The sequence below is a fragment of the Leptopilina heterotoma genome, unplaced genomic scaffold (genome assembly GCF_015476425.1).
Source record: "Leptopilina heterotoma isolate Lh14 unplaced genomic scaffold, ASM1547642v1 Lhet_13, whole genome shotgun sequence".
NCBI classification, from domain to species: Eukaryota; Metazoa; Arthropoda; class Insecta; order Hymenoptera; family Figitidae; genus Leptopilina; species Leptopilina heterotoma.
This window is the reverse complement of record NW_025110848.1, coordinates 1,864,506-1,886,695: the sequence shown is the minus strand read 5'-3', so window position 1 is coordinate 1,886,695 and position 22,190 is coordinate 1,864,506. Positions and strand designations below refer to the sequence as shown.

At 23.5% G+C, this 22,190-nt stretch overlaps 1 protein-coding gene across 2 annotated transcripts in view; it reads right to left on the bottom strand.

Annotated features, from left to right (window-relative positions):
- Window positions 1–4,704: 4,704 nt before the first annotated feature.
- Window positions 4,705–22,190, bottom strand: part of LOC122512907 — a 190,214-nt gene continuing 172,728 nt past the window's right edge. For both annotated transcript variants that reach the window (XM_043629053.1, XM_043629052.1), the window contains 2 exons: window positions 5,637–5,707; window positions 4,705–5,352 (listed from right to left, as the gene is read on the bottom strand). In XM_043629053.1, coding sequence (XP_043484988.1) covers window positions 5,637–5,707 — 71 coding nt within the window. In that variant the 3' untranslated portion in view covers window positions 4,705–5,352. The remainder of the gene's footprint in view (window positions 5,353–5,636; window positions 5,708–22,190) is intronic.

Sequence of the window (22,190 nt, the reverse complement as noted above, 5' to 3'; positions counted from 1 at the left end):
AGCTTTAAAGAAAACTTTATTTTATATTCTCCATCGTTCATTTTTTATTTATTTTTCTTTTTTATTATTTCTATTATGATATTTTTGTAGTTTGTTAGTCTTCTGTAGTATTTTTTAGTGATTTTTGTATTCAGTAGTATTATAATTTGTATTTTAAAGTATTCTTTTTGTATTTTTGTAGTATTTTTTAGTATTTTGTAATTATTTGTTTGGTTGTTTCTTGTATTTTGTAATATTCTTTGTATTTCGAAGCATTTTTTTGGTATTTTGTATTGTATTTGGTATTTGGGAGATTTTTGTGAGTGTTTGAATATTTCTTGTATTTTAAAGTATTGTTTTGTATTTTTGAAGTATTCTTTTAGTACTTTCTAGTATTTTTTGTCATTCTTTACTATTTTTGTATTTTATAGTATTCTTTGTATTTCGAAGTACTTTTTGATATTTTGTAGTATTCTTTTAGTATTTTTTGACATTTTGTAGTATTTCTTGTATTTTTAAGTACATTTCGGTATTTTCTATTAGTTTCGGTATTTTGTAGTATTCTTATGATATTGTGTAATATTTATTCTATTTAAAAGAACTTTTTTGTACTTTAAACTATTCTTTTAGTATTTTATAGTATTTTTTGTATTTTGAAGTTTTTTTGAGTATTGTTTTGAATACTCTTATTTTTTAAATTTTGTTGTATTTCTGGTTTTCTGAAAGTATTATTTTTGTGTTTTGTAGTATTTTTTGTATTTTGTGCTTAATCCTTTTCGTATTTTGTAGTACTTAATCCTTTTAGTATTTTGTAGTATTTTTTCTATTTTCTAATATTATTTTAGTATTTTGTAATTGCTTTTCTATCTTGTATTATTATTTCAGATTATTTTGAATTAATCCCTTATTTATTGTAACAATAATTAAGTTTTCAATCCCAATGAAAAATTGACACAAAAGCAACGATATTTGTTACAGTGGCAAAAATTTTCCGAGACACTTTCAAATTACATTTTAGCATTTTTTTTTCGATCTCGAAAAATATCGTTGGCAAGTTCTTGTTTTCTTTTTTAAAGCACCTTTTTTAATCCATCGAAGCACAAAAAGCACTAATGTATTAGAATTCCGATTCCAAAAAAATTACGACCAATTTCGATATATTTCTTTTTTTAATGAAAATTTGTTTACAAAATTAAAAAATTTGAAATAAGAGAAAAAAATTTAGGAGTAAAATCGAGATGACTTTTTTAAATTCAGAATTAAAGGGATAGTATCTGAGAATTTCGTAAAGGTCATATTTTTTTATCGTATATACGATCAAATACGTGTTTACCGTAGGGCACAACGCGGCTTACTAGCAAATGTCACGAATCTACTCTCTAAGGTGAAAAGAGAGAGAGAGAGAGTCCTCGGAGCTTGCGCAAGTTACGGAGCTTGCGCGACGAATGAAAGCATATTAAGCTTGTACGTGTGTGTGTGTGTGTGTGTTTGTGATCCTATAAAATTCCCCAGTTCCATTTAACTAATAAAAAATTCTATGGAAAAAAATAATTACTGAAAATAATTATTTTTTAAAGAAAAATATTAATAATTTTAATTTAATATTAAATTTGTTCCTTTTATATTCGGTATAAAGGTTTTATTTTTTTATATTCACATGGAAATTTAAATTGAATTTAAATATAAATTTCTCATGTTATCAAATGTTAGCTTTTTCTTGTATCTACAATATTAGGAATTTCTATGTAGGAGGAATTGTTCATTTTAAATTCCTTACTTCAAAGAATTTCAAGCAACATTTTACCATCTCTAAAGAAAATTCAGTGAAAATACTTTGTGGAATTTGTAAACGTAGTTCATTTAATCAACTTTGATGATAATTTAATTTTAATTTCTAGTGAGAGAAAAATTTGTACATAAACGAATTTTTTTATTTTTCTTTCTGTTGAATTTAATTTGCTTACTTTTATTTTTTATTTTATTTAGCTTTTTTTAAATTCTTTTTTTGCGCATAAAAGAATTTTATATTAATTTCATTTTTTTAGTTTTCGATTTAATTTTTCATTTTACTTTTATTTGCACGTAAAGAAATTTTTTATGTCTAATTCATTTGCTTTTAATATTTAATTAAATTTTTTTATTAGTAATTTTTATTTTATCAAATATTTTATTATTTATTTTCTGTATACTTTTTTCATTTATTTATTTTTTATAATCATTCTTTTCTACTTTATTTTATAATATTATTTTTCGTTTCAATTTTATTTTCTCAAAGAGCCTTAAAAAAGATAAAGAAACTTTGTTTTCAAGGGATTAGAGAGAAAATTTATATGTTTACAATTTTTAAGATTTTAAGTAAACTTAATTATTATTATTTTTATTATTATCATAATTATTTATTATTATTATTATTTTATTTTATTTTGTGAAAGAAATGGTGAAGCGGGAGAATTAATTTTGTTTATTAAAATTGTATTTAAGTACTTTGTAACAATGTTTGGGTGAATAATGTCTATATATTCCGGGTTAAAATAAACTACTTTTGATAGTCTCCTATAACTATACAACGAAATTTCCTATCCGCAGAAACACTTGGCCACAAATTCAATCTAAAGGGAAACAGGTTAGTTCGAAACTTCACAGCATGAACGTAGTACTCCGGACATAATAGAATCTCATTATAACATTGTAAAATTAGAATCGATGCATATTGCGTTTATATTAAAATATTTAACTTTGAATTCAATTCGTTTGTTTAGTTCCCATTTCAGTGGAAACACGTTACTTGTACATCATCCATAAATGTTTCTGCATAGTTTTGTTTCAAATTCAAATTTAAATGACAACTACAAAATTAAAATTAATTAAAATTAATTAAAATTAATTAAAATTACAACTACAAAATTAAAATTAATTATTATTTCATTTTGATTATGTATTTGGGTACAAAAGAAATAAATATTAAATAATTTATTTAAATTACTTTTAAACACAATGAATACTTTTTTATTAAATTACCTTTGGGTAAATACTTTTTTTCATTAAACTATACCTTTTAAGTAAATAATACTTTTTGCGTAAATAATACTTTTTTTCATTAAAGTACTTTTTAGGTAAATAATATTTTTTTATAAAATTACCTTTTTAGTAAATAAATTTTTCAATTAATTACCTTTTTCATGAATAATACTTTTTTCATTAAATTATCATTGGCGTAATTAATACTCTCCTATAAAATAACCTTTTTGCTTGAATAACAATTTTTCCTTGAATTTACTTTTAGGTAAATAAAATCTTATCACTAAATTACCTTTTAAGTACAGAACTATACTCTGTTCACTTAATTACCTACTATAGGTAAATAAATTTTCCTCAACAAATTACATTCTGTCTAAGTATTGTTTTATTAAATTATCTTCTGAATAAAATAAATTTCTTCTGATCTTCCAAAAGAATAATGTTTGCGAAATAAAGGTGACAAAGCAGTGGCAAAGTTTGGTAACAAATTTCTTTTTATTCTTCGGCAATTGTTTTTTATATATAGGAAACATTACACTGTACATCATATTTTTCAATATTAATATTACATTTATATTTATTTATATATAATATATTGATGTCGATTTAAACTTAACGTTTAAGACTTATCTGTCGCTTATTTGGTATATTTTTGTGTTGATTAGGTACAAGACTAGGTTTAAATTCATTAAAATTTTCTCCACTAAAACATGTGTTTTGTTTTCTCTTCTTTTTTAGTGTGCTTTTTTTATCCACGCTGAATAATTTTATACAAGATACTCGATATATATTTACACAAATACTATATTATTTTATTGTACAAATATTAATGAATATTAATGATTCCTGTTTCATTATATGTGCAATTGGCAAACAAAAGTCGAAAAATAATTTTTCGTTCCAAACATTTTTGAAAAAAATAAAATTAATGATAATAATAATCATAAGAATAAAAATATTTTTTAATTAAACAGGAATCATTTACATTTGATTGTGTACGTATTTTGTCAATTCATGTTAACATTGTAATTTAAATGATATATTTTTGTCTTTTTTGTAGAAAAATCGCAAAAAAAATCAGACTAGCAAGTTGTAGGAAAATTCCTGTACAGTAATTGTACTTTTATAATTAAATTGTCGATTAAATTCGATAAAATACAATAATTTCGACGGTTCATTAAGAAGAATTTTATAATTAAGGTGAATCGATGAAAGACAAATTTATCTTTTTAATTGAATACTGTTTTTTTTAACTTTTTAAGTGAAGAATCGTACAATATCGTTGTAGGGACAAAAAACATACTTTTAATATGTTAGTTTTACATTTAGTAGAAACAAAAAACATTTTAAAAATACACTTAAAAAACTAAATTTTTTATAAAAAGCGTTAACAAACAAAATCTTAAAATAAGCGCTTTTAAACAATTAGATTCACTCTTTGGTTTATTTTTCTTTATAAGAAACAAAATTAACAGAAAATTAATAAAAAAAACATATTTTCTTTACGAATAAAGTTACAATTTATATTACTTTCGTTTGTTATGATGAAATTGTAATAAATTTGTATTATAATTATAATTCATTTATATTCTAATTATTTTTTTATTATAATTTTTTATTATAATTTATTTATATTATAATTATAATTTTTTTATAATAATTTATTTTATAATTTATTTATATAATAATCATCTTATATCCGTATAATAATAATTTTACGTGTTATATTTACAGAAATACATTTCCACACTGTGTATAATTTTTTTTTTCATTTCTGCAATTGATTTTAAGCATTAATTGCAAAAAGAATTTTAGATATGATGATAGTAATAGTGTAGCTGTTATTATTTTACAGAAAAAAATTTCATTCTCATCACGTATAGAAATTAATATTTCATATTTATACTCCATACGGATTTGAATGTGTTTTCATTTTTATAAATAATTTTCTATTCCATAGACAATAAAATTTTACTTTTACATTTAGAGTTCATGTTATGCGCATAAAAATTCCTCTTGTTTTTTTTTTACAATTTTGTTTCAATATTTACAAGTACGATTATTTACAAAATTTACCATAAAATTTTCGATCCGGTAATTCGTTTTTATCAATTTAAATTTTTTTTCTTTTTATAATTTTAATGCTTTATAGATTTAAAATTATACTTAGTTAAAAGTATAGATTTTTCGAAAGAATTTCTAGTTTGATGAATTTTTTTTATCAATCTAGTAATTTAATTGTTTAGTAAATTTTCCTCTGATTGAATAGTAAATTCTTCATTTTGGATTTGTTCTTTCTTGAATTTTTGTTTTTTTTTTTGCGGAAAAAAGTGAATTCTCTCGAGACTAGTTAATCTGAAAAGAGAATTTTTTTATTAAAATTTTATTATTAAAAATATTTCAATTTTTGTCTTTTTAATTTCTTTCAGTTCTTTTTAATTAACAAATTTCGATTGAATAAATATTGAAATATAAGAATATTATAAGAAAATTTTTTTTGCAAAAATATTTTTAAAAAAACATTAAGTTTTTTCTAATCTAAAAATGAATATTTATGAGAAAGTATGAATAATAAATGAAGAATATTAATTTTCTTATTCTAATTGAATTATAATATTGGGTTTATTGTTAGAACTCACCTATATTAAAACAAAGAGGAATTGAAGTATTATTAGGACCAGGGCTAACGACCTTTTGCTGGCATTATTAACTGTAACAGAAAGAAAGGGAAATTTGATTAATTATGCATTTATATTTGTCAAATTATGTTTGTCATTTCTATCTTGAGAATATATTATACGGAAAATAATTAATTGCTTCTCATTTGTTTGTGAATATAATTTTTTTTTGTTTTTTTCTTTTCAATAATATACGGGAATAAAATAATTGCTTTCTCCGCGTGTATCCGAAAAGTGGAATAACAATTTATATTGCTATTATTTCTGACAATTGAGTGTGTATGTACATAGTTAGGAGAGGAAGGGTTAGGTGAGCCGGATAAAATTTAACGAGGGTGTACGATGTTAGAATTTATGGGTTCGCTAAACGATGACACTATACATGTACTTACATATGAATAGAGGAATATTCGAAGCAATCATGCAAATATCTCGGGTTGTTTGGTTTATCAAAAAAAAAAAAAAAAAATAAGAGAAAAAAACGATGGAAGCATCCTCTTCATGCTCTTGTTAGTTATGCAATAAATAAAGCAAGAAATAATTCTATATTCGATAATTTCTAACAGAAAACCTTTTTCATCATTTATCTCAGGAATCTGTATGCTTGATAATGCTTTTTTAAAAATAATTCTTCGAAAATTCTTTTTTAAAAATACTTTTTTTAAAAAGTTTTCGAAAATTTTTCTTTAAAAAACACCTGTTTAAAAATACTTCATTAAAAATGATTTTTAAATATATTTCATTATTTTCATTAAAAAAGCTCTTTTAAAAATATCTTTTTTTTTAAATTATTGGATACCCAAATTATTTTCAAGAAGCTATCAAAAAGTTTTCTTTAGAAAATACTTTTTAAAAATATTTCTTTAAAAAAGCTTTTAAGAAATTTTCTTTAAAAAAATTCTTTTTATAAAAATATTTCTTCAAAAAGCTATAAAAGATCTTTCTTTGATTAATAGTTTTTTAAAATACTTCTCTAAAAAGTTTTTGAAAATTTTTCATTTTATATATTTAGAAATATTTCGTTAAAAATGCTTTGTTTAAAAATTTCTATTTTGAAAGTCTTTTCTTAATAAAATTTTAAGTTCTCTTTACAAAATACTTCTTTAAAATAACATTTTGAAATTTAAAAAAAAAATTACTTCTGTAAAAAAGCCTTTAGAACGTTTTCTTTAAAAAATACCTGTTTAAAAAAAACTTTTAAATATTTAATTTAGAAATACTTCTTTAAAATCAATTTCTTAAAAGGATTTTAATAATGTATCGAATTTTTTTTTAAATACTATTTTAGAAAGGCTTTCGAAAAATTTATTCAAAAAATAATTTTTTAAAAATATATCTTTAAAACAGTTACAAAAAATCTTTACTTAAAAAATACTTTTTAAAAATACTTTCCAAAAGTTTTCTTTAAAAAATACTTCTTTAAAGGAGCATTCAGTACGTTTTCTTCAAAAAATACTTCTTCGAAAAAGCTTTCAAATATTTTCATTAAAAATACTTCTTTAAAATTTTTTAAGAAATTTATCAAAAAATTTTCTTTACAAAACACTTTTTTAAAAAAGCTTTCGGAAACATTTTTTCGAAAAATCCTTTTTAAAATGACTTCAAAAACGCTATTTCAAATAAATAATTTGTTAAAAATTCCTTAAAAAAGCTCTTCTTTAAAATAAATTTTTTTTAGCAAACTAGTTTTGAGTAAATAATACTTCTCGTTTTATTAAATATGCATAAGGTATGTATAATATGCGTAACTAAATTAATAAAATTATCGTTTCAGTCAATAAAGGCTGGAAAAAATGTCTGATTAATTTATTTATTAAGAATTAAATTCCCCTTTGGGTTTTATTTTTTACACATAATAAATATTACTCAAAAATACTTCACGAAAAAATTAGAATTGAATTAAAAGGCAAAATTAATTTTTTCACCCAAAAAAAAAGTAATTAAAAACTACGGAATATTTTATATTTTAAAAATGAGAAACTGTAAAAGTAATTATTAAAAAAGTTGACTGTATAGTATACACACACAAAAGTGGAATTTATTCATTGAATTTGCAATAAAAAGAAAATACATTGCTGCAAGTTTGAAACAGTTAATTTAAACTTAGTTCTCTAGTCATTGTATTTAAAATTTTATTTAAAGCGATCCCCTCTCTCTCTCTCTCTCACTCGTTCTCTTCCTTTTGTCTTAATTGCAACATTAACACATCCAACGATAACTGGGTACACCGAAACCACAACCGGAAATAAAAGGAACTATGTCCATTTGCATTGCATGAAAAATTCATAAAACTTTACTTTATATGCTTGTCATACGGTATATGGAAAAGAAAAAATTCATTTCCACTATATGAAGAGGGAGAGACGGAGAGAGAGAAGGAGAGTTAGAATACATAGTATATATATTTTGGGGTGTTTATTACATGAGGACCTCGTTGTTTATTACTTGAAAATTCTCGTTAAAAAATATTCCCGCGCATATTTAAAATGAGGAAAAAAAACCCAAAAAATAAAGAAAAAAAAAATTGCCACGAAAATTATAATAATGATGGAAAATGAGCAAACTATTTTGCATACTCTTGTCTCGTCGATTTCTTCTTGTTATTTTTTTTTTCTCATCTTTTTCACTTATAGCTTGTGAAATTATTCAGCAAGCAGCAGATGCCTATTTTCCTTCGGATACTTTCGAGTCTAAAGCAGGAAAAATAAAAAATAAAAAAAAGTACTCGAGAGAAAAATAGAACATTGCTGGTGCTGCTGATGTTAGAAGAGACAATGTTTTCTTTTTTATCTTAACGATTTTTTATTATTTGAATATCAACAGCAATAACAATTTTTTTATTTTTAGTTTATTTCTTTATTTCTATTTTCATTTTATGGTTATTTTATTTTCTTTTTTCTCTTATTTTCATTTTATTTATTTATTTCAATCTTTACTTTATTCCCACTCTGTTTATTTTTCTTTTATTTTATTCTTAGAAAAACTGTGATTTATTTATTTACATAAAAAATATTGAGAAATTCTTTTTTTTAAATTTTTTTTTATTTATTTTGAAGTCATGTTTCATCATAGACAGTTCAATTTTTCCGATTTTTAGAAAATAATTTTCCTGCAAATGATAGTTGGATAATAATTTAAGAGGCTATTTTAAAAGCAGTATTTAGATTGTAAATTTTATAGGAATTTTAAAAATCAATTGAAGTGTAATATGAATTTTTTTTAACACAATTCACTGATATAGAAACAAAGAAAAAAATATGATACACGGAAATAAAAAATTTCGATAAACAGTAGTTAAATGTCAAAAGCAGAATTTTCATTTTTTTTTTTAAAGAAAAATAAAAAATTCATCGATCTTTATTTAATTGTAAAATTGATTGAAACTATCTAAATTAAAACAGGATTCATTTGAAAAATAAAAATAAATGTTATACACAAGAATAAAAATTCTATTAATAATAAAAATAGACAAAAATATTTTATTCGTTGAAAATGTAATAAAATATTCAGAGATTTTTTTCTATTTTTAAAATTGATTTGAGTGTTAAAAATAAGAATGCAATTTATTTAGGATGTAAAAAAAGATATAGACGAAAGTAATCAACCCAATAAATTTTTAATTAACAACACTTTTCTCTTTAAATAATAAATATTTAATAAAATTATTGAAAAAATTAATTTTTTTTCTATTTGAAAATGAGTGGTTTAAAATATTTTTAGGTTAGCAAAGCTTAACGCAATTATTTTCAATTAAAAATCAGTAGTTAATTTTTGTTAAACAAATCTTTTCTTAGTATTTTCTCTTTCAAAATCTGTATAGTTTGTTAATTTTAGTCAGATAAAGCTTTATGGAATTTTTTTTTAATTGAAAATCTAAAGATAAAGTTGCAAATCAGATGTTTTCATTCTCAATGTTTTTAATGATCAGTTCAAATAAATTTTAGTCAGACAAACATTTTCACAATTATTTTACATTAAAAATCTGTACTTAAAGTCTATTTTATAAAAAGAAAATCTAATCAAAGTTTTTAGTTGAAAATCAATAATTTCAGGCAATGAAATTTCAAGCAAGAAAAAATGTCAAAATTACAAAATATATTACATAGGAAAATTTCAGTTGTAGAGTTGAACATTCAGAATAATTTATCCATAAATTTTTTTCTCCAAAACAAATTTTTTCCCCAAATAATATATATATCTATTTTTCAACTTTGAAATTCGAGTAAAAGAAAATTTTCTTCTCAATAAAAAAAAAGAAAGTCATCACAAATTCGTTGTCTCGTTGAGAGCAGAGGAAAACCTTAAATTTCCCACCAGGAATCGAGGTACCATCGCCAAAAAATAAAATTACCAGGCTCTTCGCCAAAAGCGAATTCTAAATCGTGTCTTGAAAATATTCCGAGAGAAAGGATTTGTCGTTCATATGCGATTCGACACTTCTTCGTCCTTCCAATGTGCCAATTCTCAGATCACCATTTACGTGAGCCATAGTCTGAGAATAAGGGGTGAGAGTAGTTGTAGGTGGTGGTTATACATATCGAGAATATATATAGATGTAAATATATATATATATGGAGAGAGAGAGAAATTCGAGAGAGAAATAAAAGAGAAGCGAAAAATATGAGTCAAGAAAAATAGAAAGAAAAGTGTACGAATCGCCTAAAGCATAAGGCATAAGCTATTTTATGCAACCAGTCAACGTCCCAGTGGCTTATTCAATGCCTTCGGTAACGTCTCCAACCTATCCCACCAACGCTTTTCCTCGGGAGTTCAAGTCCCATTGGGATACGTCTCGATCTTTTGTTGATATAAAGGAAGATTAGCGTCTACCAGTTAGACTATATCTTTAACTCTCTCAATATTTTTAAATTCGGAATTTTCAATTATTTGTAGGGAATATAAAGAGAATTACAGCGAGAAATGTTTATGTAACACCTGGAAAAGAATTTACAAGTCTGACTGAAAATGTCTCTTTCTACTGAAAAGAATTATCAAAAAGATTTCACATGTTTTTTTTTTGTAGCTGATGTCTGACAGTAATTGACATTTACTACTAATTTTAGAAAGTAAAATCAAGTCTGACCGAAACTGGCATTTACTACTAAGAGCAAAATTAAGCGATATACGTGTATAACAAATATTAGTAGTGCTAAAATTTTTTTTTTAATAACAATTTAAAAATTTTAAAGTGAACGCAACTTTGGTTAAAAAGTAGCAAAGTCTGACTAAACTCGATTTTACTACTGAAAAAATTAAAAAGAGCTGGACTTTAACTAACCATCACTACTAAAACCCAAAAAAGATTTTTCAAGTCTGACAAAGACTATCAGTTACTACTAAGACAAAAATTATTCGAAATACTTGAAAGACTCGAGTAATCAAGCTGAGTCAGCTCTGAGCCATATTTTGAAATATTGACCACCTATTTTCAAAATCTAGAAAATTGTAGGAAAAAAAAAGAATATTTTTAAACACAAATTTTTTGTTTTGAATATTCTGCCAAGTCCAAAATATATAGCAAACTATGGGCAAAGGCAAAAATAGTTTAAAATTTTTATATTTTGACTATGGTCAGAATATAGTAAACCATATATTTTTTACCGCAGTCAAAATCTATTAAACGATGGCCAACGATAAAAATAATTAAAAACTTGAAAATTTATATATTTTGACTCTATCCACATTCCTTGGTCCTAAATTTATTTTTGCCTTTGGCCAAGGTTTGATAGATTTTGGAAATGTTAATGATAAATCGTCCAAACGCCCGTCCTGCCGGAAGGATGTTCCGAAAAAAAGGCTTTTAAAAAAAGGGAATTCAACTTTTCTTTTCTGGCACTCCTTGGGATTAAAGTAGACGAAAAGACGAAAAAATCCATATTTTTGACTTTTTAAAATAATAATTTAAACCATTTTTCAAAGCCTTCAAACTTGCTATGTTTTTAAACAGTGAAAAAAACATTTTTTCGTAAATTTAATGTAAAATCCCCAAAAATCAATATTTTTTGACCGGACAAGTCTCTTTCTCTTCAGAAACGTTCAAAGAATGAAACCTAATTGTTCAATTAAAAAAAAATTCATTTTTAATATTGTTCAGTATATCTGAGTAATACTCAGGCGCGAGTCCCTTCGAAATTGCTCTATAAAATTAATATGGAAGCAGATAAATATAAAACTAAATATATCGCTGGAAAGGTAATGAAACAAGCTTTCAAATGATGTAAATATCGAGTCTTTAAATTTATAAACCTGGGCTAGGTAGTCTCTTAAATAAAGCGAAAAGCGTCCTGCCGGCAGGACCGGGCTTCGTCATTCTGTGACTAAAAATTATGTGAATTTTTGGAACATGTAACTTCTTCAAACTACCCAGCCCTTAGTTTTGAACTTACAAGCTCGATATTTATATGCGCTGAAAGCTTGTTTCGTTACCTTTCCAATGATATATATCATTTTTTATTTATCTGGATCCATGTTAGTTTTCTTTAGTGATTTCGGAGGGACTCACCTGAGTCTTTTTCGTCCTGCCGGAAGGACGTTGGACGATCTATCATTAAAATATAAACATTTTTGGATTTCAATAAACATTCAAATTATGTCTCAAAAAGTGTAAATTAAATTAAATTAAAAAAAGTAATTAGATATTAATAAAAGAAATAATAATATTTGTAAAAATACAAAATCATTTATTTCAAAGAAATTCCTTCGAGGAATTTAGTAAAAATTAATGAAAATAATTGAATTCTTTCAAGAAAAAATAATTTAAATTTAAGAAAATAATTAAGTTCTTACGATAAATTTAATAAAATTTTTTTAAAATAATGTAATTATTCTGAGGATTTTAATTAAAATTGCACTAAAAATAATTAAATTTTTCTAAAGAATTTTATCAAAATTAATAAAAAAAAAATTGAGTTTTTCAAAGGAATTATATTACAATATTTAAAGTAATTGAATTTCATCAAGAAATTGTATTGAAAATAATTGAATTCATCTAAATTTAATATCATTTACAAAAATAACTGAATTCTTGTTAAAAATTTTATTGTTCATAAAAATAATTGAATTCTTGCGAAGAATTTTAATAATATTTCAGAAAATAATTGAATTCCTCTGAAGAATTTTATTATTTATGAAAAGATTAAATTAGATATTAATAGAAGAAATAATAAAATTTGTAAAAAAACAAATTTAATTATTTCAAAGAAATTCCTTTTAAAGAAACTTAATTAAATGCCGATAATAATGAAATTCTTATAAAGAATTTTATTAAACATTTTTTTAAAATAATCCTATTCTTTCAAGGAGTTTTACTTAAGTTTTTAAAAATAATTAAATTCCATCAACAAACTTTCTTGAAATTGCATGGAAAATAATTGAATTTCTCCGAAGAATTTCTTTATTTATGAAAATAATTGAATTATTGCGAAGAGTGTTATTAAAGTTTTTAAAAATAATTTGTTTCTTAGAAATTGAAAATTGTTTTGAGGAATTTAGTTAAAATTAATGAAAATAATTGAATTTTTTCAAGGAAAATTAATAAATTGAATTTCCATAATTTTCCTTTCGACAAATTTTATAAAATTTTGTTAAAATAATGGAATTCTTTTGAGGAATTTAATTAAAATTATACTGAATATAATTAAATTCTTTTAAAGAATTTTATCAAAATTATTGAAAATAAGTGATATGAGTTTTTTTACTAGGAATTTTATTACAATTTTTAAAGTAATTTAATTTCATCAAGAAATTACATTGAAAATAATTGAATTCCTCCTAAAAATTTAATATTGTTTAGAAAAATTAACTGAATTCTTGTCAACAATTTTATTGTTCATGAAAATAATTGAATTCTTGCGAAAAATTTTATTAATATTTCAGAAAATAATAACTATAATAATAAAAAAAGACTGCGAAACAAAAGACAAAATAAAAATTTTGAATTGTATAAAAAAATCAAAGGATTGTTTAGAACAAAAAAAATGTTTCCATTGACAGCTTTGGACAGTTTTCTAATTAACTTCTGTTAATTACCTGTAATTAGAATTTTTAATTTTCAAAATCCATTACATTTTTTTAATTACAGTTAAAGCATTATTTTCCGCATTCGATTATTATTCGTGTAAAGAAGAGAAAAACTGAAAAAGTTGTTTTTTCCGCTTGTAGACGTAGAATTTTGATCGAAAACCGACAATCACCAGAAAGTTTTTTTTCCCCTATTTTGTATAGAATTTAATTGGAAAAAATCCAGTGTGAAAAAAAAACTTTAGATCGTATTTTTCGTAATTACGTGTATATTTATATTTTTTTCTGATCGTCAAACGCAGTTGTTCTACTAACTTGGGTAATATGGATTAATAATGAACTTCTTAGTTGATTACTCTAATTATACATTCTTAGCATATATATATCTCAATATTCTCTCTTTCTCTCTTTCTTTTTAATGTTCCTTTATATTTCTCTCTTGTACACTCTTGCAGTCTCTCAGTCTCTTTCTCTTGTAGAAAGTTACAAAACTCCAGTAATAAATTCAGCAATATTTAACCCCTTCGCAGTCTAGTTGAAAATCGCTTGTGGTCCAAAAACGGTCCGAAAAAAAAGTTTACAAAAAAATATGATTTAATCATATATAAGATTTTTGGGGTCGCTGAATTCGAATTTGAGGTTAGTTTTTGAAAATTCAAAATGGCGGATCCAATATGGCGACCAAATATGGTGGATAATTTTAAAATTAAAGCGTTTTAAGGGAAATTCATTTCTCGGGGGTTTTCGAGGTCGCTGAATCCAAATCTGAAGTCAGATTTAAAAAATTCAAAATGGCGGACCCAAAATGGCGACTTCAAAAAAAAATTTTTTTCAGATTCCCTTGAAACTCGTTACTCGGGAGTTTTCGGGGTCTCTGATTACAAATATGATGTCAGATTTTCAAAATTTAAAATGGCGGATCCAATATGGCGGATGATTTCAAGATTGATGCGAAAAAAATATGAAGTTACCTCAAAAACCCCTGAGTAAACATTTTAGACAAATTTGTCAACATTCAAAAAATTTGATCGACATATTGAATCCACAATTTAGCATTTAGAAAAACGAACATCAAATTCGAATTCAGCGACCCCAAAAAACCCCGGGAACCGAATTTCGATCGAAACGCATAAATTTTGAAATTATCCGCCATATTGGATCCAACATTTTGAATTTTGAAAATCTGACATTATATTTGTAATCAGAGACCCCGAAAACCCCCCAAGTAACGAGTTTAAAGCGAATTTGAAATTTTTTTATTTTTTGAAGTCGACATTTTTGGTCCGCCATTTTGAATTTTTTAAATCTGACTTCAGATTCGGATTCAGCGACCCCAAAAACAGTAGTATGTACTTCGCTACTAAAATCAAATCATGTTTAGTATTTTTTTTTTTGAGATGGCCATATATGGCCACAGACGTAAAGGTGGCACGACTTTTCGTGGCCATATATGGGCCATGGACTGTTAAGGGGTTAAGCTCGCATATCAGAATTTTCATACTATAAACGCTCCATCTGGAAAAACATAGTCAAGTGTTTGATACCGTTCATAAGTTTTAACAGCACTTTCAAAAAGTTTTCCTCACATTCCTTGTATAATTGGAATGTCAGAAATCGTCAACGTCGCTTATTGAATTTGACTTGCTTGAAAACTTTCATTTAAACTTGGCATTTTACTTAAAGGAGTCATATTCTCTATATTTATAAAATATAATTTGGAACTGCAAAAATTTTACGAAATTTTTATTTCAGACAAAAAAAAAGTTTATAAAATACAATCTCAGACTAGCAAGATTTATGAAATATCCAATTTGAGACTGAAAAATACCGATAAAATATATCATTTTTGTAAAAAGAAATTTTGTATTTTTGTAAAATACAATTTGAGACTAGAAAAAATATAAAATTCAATTTGGGACTAAAAAATTATTCAGAAAATATAGTTAAATTTAAATATTCGTAAAATATAATTTTAAGACTATAGGAATATAGAATTTACTTTTTGAATTTGTTTTCTCAATGTGATATAAATGAATATTTGTTTATATCTGAATGAATTTTAATGAATATTCTTTTCTTTACAATATTCTAAAATCATCATTCAATACTGTTGAAATTCTACATTCAATTTCGCTTACCAACTGTCCTGACCTGTTTGCAACTTGGAAGCAGTGGTTTTCGAGGTTTGCACTCTCTTTCCCCACACACAGTAGAGTTTCTCTTGGCATTTGTGTAAATAGACTTTGCACCTGAGTTGCACAGAATTATTTACAAGAAAATGGTGTGCCAAAACGACCAAAGGTTTGGAGAAGGGTATTCTCCAAAATGTCTCTTTTAGTTTGTCCTCCTTCGAAAGTTTTTTTTTTTTGTAATAAAGAAAAAAAGAACTCTGAGAAAACCAAACATTCTTTGCTTAAAATAAACTTAAAATATCTTTGCTCTACAGTCAAGATATATTTAAATTTAAGTGAAGCATATTTTTTGGTTCATTTCAAGAAATAAAATAGGGGAACACAGTCATGGTTGGACCACCCTTTGAATTTTGCTTATAACTTTTTTAAATAATAAATTCGAGACAATTTTAATAAATCCTTTTAAACAATTCAATTATTTTTTAAATAGTAAAATCTTTACAAAAATTCAATGATTTTCAAAACAATTTTCACTAAATTCCTCGGGAAAATTCAATTTTTTAAAAAAATTTTAGCACATTTCAAAAAAATTCAATTATTTTTATACATAGTAAAATTCTTCACAAGAATTCAATTATTTTCAAAACAATTTTAATTGAATTTCTCGGATGAATTTAATCATTTTTAAATATTTCCATAAATTTAAATTAATTCCTAAAATTGTAATAAATTATTCGAAACTATTCAACAATTCAACAATTCAATCAATACTAAAATTCTTTGCAGACATTAAATTATTTTTAACCAAATTTAAATAATATTACAAGAAAGAATTTAATTATTTTCAAAAATTTCCATAAAATTCAAGTTCAACAAGAATTAAAATTAATTAAATTATTAAATTAATTAAATTAAAATTAATTAAAATTCTCTAAATATAATTAAATTATTCTCAAAATATTTTTAAAAAAATTTCTTAATTTTAATAAAATTCTTTAAAGAAATTCAATTATTTTCGAAATAACTTTAATTGAATTTCTCAAAAAAATTTCATTATTTTTAAATATTTCTATAAAATTCTTCATAACAATTTAATTACTTCTTAAAATTTTAATAAATTCTTCGAAATATTTCAATTATTTTTATAACTAGTAAAATCCTTTGCAGAAATTCAATTCTTTTCAAAACAATTTTAATAGAATTCCTCTAAAGAATTTAAATTTTCAAATATTAACATAAAATTTATTTATTTTCTAAAATTTTAATAAATTCTTCGGAACAATTCAAATTATTTTTATAAATAGTAATTTATTTTTATAAATAACTAAAATTCTTCGCAAGAATTCAATTATTTTCAATAAAATTTTTAATAAAATTCTTCTTCATAAAATTCAATTGCTTTCAAAATTTTCAATTAAAATTATTAAAGAAACTCTATTAGTTTAAAAAAAATTAAAAGAAATTCTTAAAATGAATTTAATTTAGATTTTTAAAAATTTTAATAAAATTTTTCGCGAGGATTCAGTTATTTTCCTAAATAATAAAATCCTTTGAAGAAATTCTATTATTATTAAATTTTTTGATAAAATTCTTTGCAACAATTCGATGATTTTCAATACATTAATTTTAAAATTAAAAATATTTGAAAAGAAAAATTATAAAAAAGTTAAGAAACAAAAAAGCAAACATCAAATAACTTTAAACTGCGAACAGATTACCGGAACATGTACTTTATTATTATTAATTAATGTTATAATTATTTTTGACAAAAATTTTGTTAAATATTATGTTTTGTCAAATTGAAATTATGCAGATTTTTGTTCTTTACATCTAAAGAAAATTAGAAAATTGTTAAACAACTGTGATTAATGAATAGAAAATTGATTTATTTTGCATTATTTTTCTTTATGAATCACAATTTTTTTAACAAAATTATTATTTTGTTTTAGAAAAAGAAGAAAAATATTTGCACAATTTCTATTTTTAATCTTATTTTTGGAACAGGATTTTCCATAGGAATTAAGACATTCAAAAATTTTAAATTCAAATCTTTTTTAAATTAAACAACTTAACATCATTTTAATTCAATTATTATTTTCTAGAATTTAAAATTATTTTTTATGAAAATAATTGAATTCTTTTTTCGAAAATTGTTTGAAAATAATTGAAATTAGGACAAGAATTCTTTTGTCATTTATGAAAATAATTTGTCTTTGGAGAAGAATGTTGTTATTTACTTATTTATAAAGATAATTGTGATTTTTATGAGAATTTTTTTCAAATTTTGAACATAGTTAAATTTTATAAAAAAAATTTTCTTTTTTTTTAAATAAAGGCGTTATTGGAAATATCTAAAATTATTTTTTGTATTTGAATTAAGTGTGAAGTTTTCTGAGTGAAAAGCCGAAGAAAACGAGAAATAAAAAAATAGATTTTTTCTGTTATTTATATTATACTTTTGAAATGTATTATAAGTCAAAAGGGATAAATATAAATGTATATATTTATTCATAAAAATGGGATTGTAAGTGTAAGGTGAAATGCTTGTTGGATATGTAATAAATATTATCTTCCTGCATGTATGCAAAGTTAGAGTGGCAATGAATTACCTTTTGCGAGACTTCACCACCTGTTCCTAGAGTTTCTTCACTCCATTTGCGCGCCTTGTCAAAGGAAAAAGAAAGTGAAGAAAAAAAAAGATATTCTCTATATTCTTTTTAGCATTTATATACTAACTCTCGCATTACAAAATTCTCCATTAATAAGGTTTACAAAATGAGAAATTCAAAAAGAAATATACAGAAAAAAGCTAAGCTTTCACAGACATAGCTGATTTCTCCTCTAATTTGCATAAAAATAAAATATAACTCTTCCTATCGTATGTAATTTACAGAAATAAAGGTGAAATTTTTCTTTGGTCAGAGGAAAAAAGTGACTCTTAAAATTAACATCTATTTTTAAATATTGTAATCAACAGTACGAAATACCGTCGGGGGTTTTTTTTTAACTCGAGTACAAATATCTGACTAAAAACAGTTTTTACCATACTAAAGGGAAATTTTACTTTCACTAAACGTTCCTGCTAAACATAACTTAGTTTTTACTACTTTTACTTTTAGTTAACTTGACAAATATCGAAAAATCTAACTTTCAGTTTTTTTCCACTTAAAATAAGCAAAATTACAAAAAAGTCTAAATAAACTCGATTTTTACTACTTATATTTTATATTATTTTTTTATTTTAACTTATTTAGAAAAAAGATACAAATTTTACTAGAATGTAAATTTTCTTTTTAATATACAATATTTTTATATTTAAATATTAGGTGTATATTATTTTAAAATATATTCAAAAAATTTCTTCGGTAATAATTTACGAATACGGCGTGTATTGAATATTTAAAATTCTTCCAATAAGATTACATTTTCTCGCAAGAATTTTTATAATGTCTTACGAGAGAAATTTCTCCTTCCTTTTATTTTTTATTTTTCTTTTCATCATCATTGAGGAAAAAAAAATTGCATTTTATGTGTCACTACCGGAAGCTGAGTCGTGTGTGCTCGAAAATGTGAATAGCAAGTCTAACATGTGAAATTCAAATTACTTTTCTTTCTCGTATCTGAAATTTCCAATCAAACTTTTTTCATATCAATGCAATAAACACTTTAAATCGAAAAGTTACTTTTTATTTTTTTTATCTTTCTCTCTTAAAATGGCAATTTTAACTTGTTTTTTTCACAACAATATTTATTCGTTTAACATTGCAAAATTACCATCTTTTGAGAACGGCGTCGCTTCTCTTTTTTTTTTTATTGCATTCACTGAATAATCATGTTACTTTGAAACTATATAATTGAGTGAAAAAGACTGCGCGCCCCGTATTTGAATCGAATTTTCACTTGTTGAAGAAAGTTTAATATGCTTTTGTACATCGCGCTCTCGTGTGTATGTGGTAATTATTTTTAAGTAATTGCAAATTTATTTCAAGTTTCAATTCGAATTGCTATTTACTGAGTTGACATTTGCACATCTCGCAGGCTTTTGCTCATTTCCGTAACATTCTCTCGGGGAGATTGCAAGATTGTAAAAGTTTCTCAAGCACTGGAACTTGTACATCGCATCTTTGCAGCAAAAGCTTGGCACTGATACACCCTTAACCTCGACTATGTGTATAAATATATATATATATATATATCTATATAGTATTTCAAAGTCGACTTGCCACACCGTCACAGCCAATCTCCGGCACTATATTTCCAAGGAAATGAATCATTCGCATTCGTTTGAGGGCACGTGGTTGAGGGGGTTTGCCTGGATTGGCTGGTCGGTGAGCATTCTCAAATTGACTGTTAAATTCTAATCTGATTTATTTATTTTGCAACAAAAAATATCTCTTTTAAAAAAAATTTTTTTTTTTTGCTTTTTTAGTTTCTAACTATCTCTTCTGTTTTTAATTAAACACTTTTTCTAATCGTTACCATAGGGTTATTATTAATTAATAATTATTATTTCATTTTTTTTCGGTAAAATTTGGAATAAATTTAAAAATAAAAAAACTCTAATCTTCCCGATTTTTTAAAAGCTTCTTGACCTCTTTTTCGCTTATTTGTATAAGTAGCAACAATTCGCGCGGCTATATTCTTATTACATTTTTTAAAAATAAAATTAGCAATTTTAAAAACAATAGAATTTAAAAATTTTCTAATTTAAATTTTTGTTGACAACACTAAAAAAATTCAATTTTGAAAAAATTACAAATAATTACAGAAATATAATTATTTAAAAAAAAAAATTCTTCTTATAAAATTCAACTATGATCAAAATTCGAAAAAAATTCAATTATTTAAAAAAAATTTAAATAAAATTGAATGCGAACATTTAATCATTTTCATAAATAATAAAAATTTCATAGAAATTCAATTATTTTCATTAATAATAAAATTTATTTAAGGAATTCAATTATTATTTTTGTTTTAATTTGTTTAATTTAAAAAAGGTTTGAATTTGAAATTTTTGAATGTCTTAATTCCTGTGGAAAATTTCGTTCCAAAAATAATATTAAAAATAAGAATTGTGCAAATATTTTTCTTCTTTTTCAAAAACAAAATAATAATTTTGTTTAAAAAATTGTGTTTTTTTCCAATTTTCATTTAAAAATTTTATGCAAGATTATTTTTTTTTTTAAATTTCTCCACTATTTTGTTATTCGTAACCAGAGTTTACATATTTATGAATTTTCATTAGATTTATTCAAATTTTTAGTGCCATTTTGCTTACTATTTATATTATCAAGTTAATAAATTGTATTTATAATCTGACAAATTGGATTTATGTTAAATTTTCATAAAGATTTATTCTTAGATTTAAAACTACAAAAATTACTAGTATTTTACGGCGTATTTTAATAAAATGTAAACTCCGGTTCATCTGCTGAGTTTCAGTTAAAAATTATTTGCGAAAATGTTTGTCTGACTAAACTTAGCTTAAACTACTAATTTCCAGGTAGATAACATTTCGAAAAGCTTGGTCTGACTAAAATTGACTTAAATCACTGATTTTCTAATTTTCATTTGAGAATAATTGCGAAAAGCGTTGTTAAATTGAAATTAATTTACTGATTTTCAAGTACAAAAAATTAAATAAAGCTATTCTTTTTAATCTAAAATAGAATAAAATTATTGATATTCAAGAAAAAAAATTGAAATAAGCTTCTTTGACTTATATTGACTTTAACTGCTGAATTTCAGTTAAAAATAATTGCGAAAATGTTTGTCTGACTAAAATTAACTGAAACTATAATTTTCAGGCGGAAAACATTCAGTAAAGCTTGGTCTGACTAAAATGGACTTAAAATACTAATTTTCTAATTTTCAATTAAGAATAATTACGAAAAGCGTTGTTTTTATAAACTAAAATTGACTTTAAGTATGATTATTTTTATTTAGGAAAAACTTCAATAAGCTTTGTTTACCGAAAATTGAAGTTTTTAATTAAAAACATTAAATATATCTTTTTTGACTCAAGTTAACTTTAAATATTGATTTTCATTTCAAAATAATCGTTAAATCGCTTGTATGACTAAAATTTACTTTAACTACTGACTTTTCAGTTAAAAATAGTTGGGAAAATGTTTGTCCGATTAAAATTGAATTAAACTACTGATTTTCCAAAGAGAACATTAAGTAAAGCTTTGTCTGTCTAAACTTGACTTTTACTACTGATTTTCAAATTAACAATTCTTGAGAAAATCTTTTTTTTTAACTAAAATTGAATTAACTACTGATTTTTAATGAAGAATAATTGTGAAAAGAATTGTTTGAATGAATTTGTCTAAAAGTACAGATTTTCAGTTAAAAATAATTG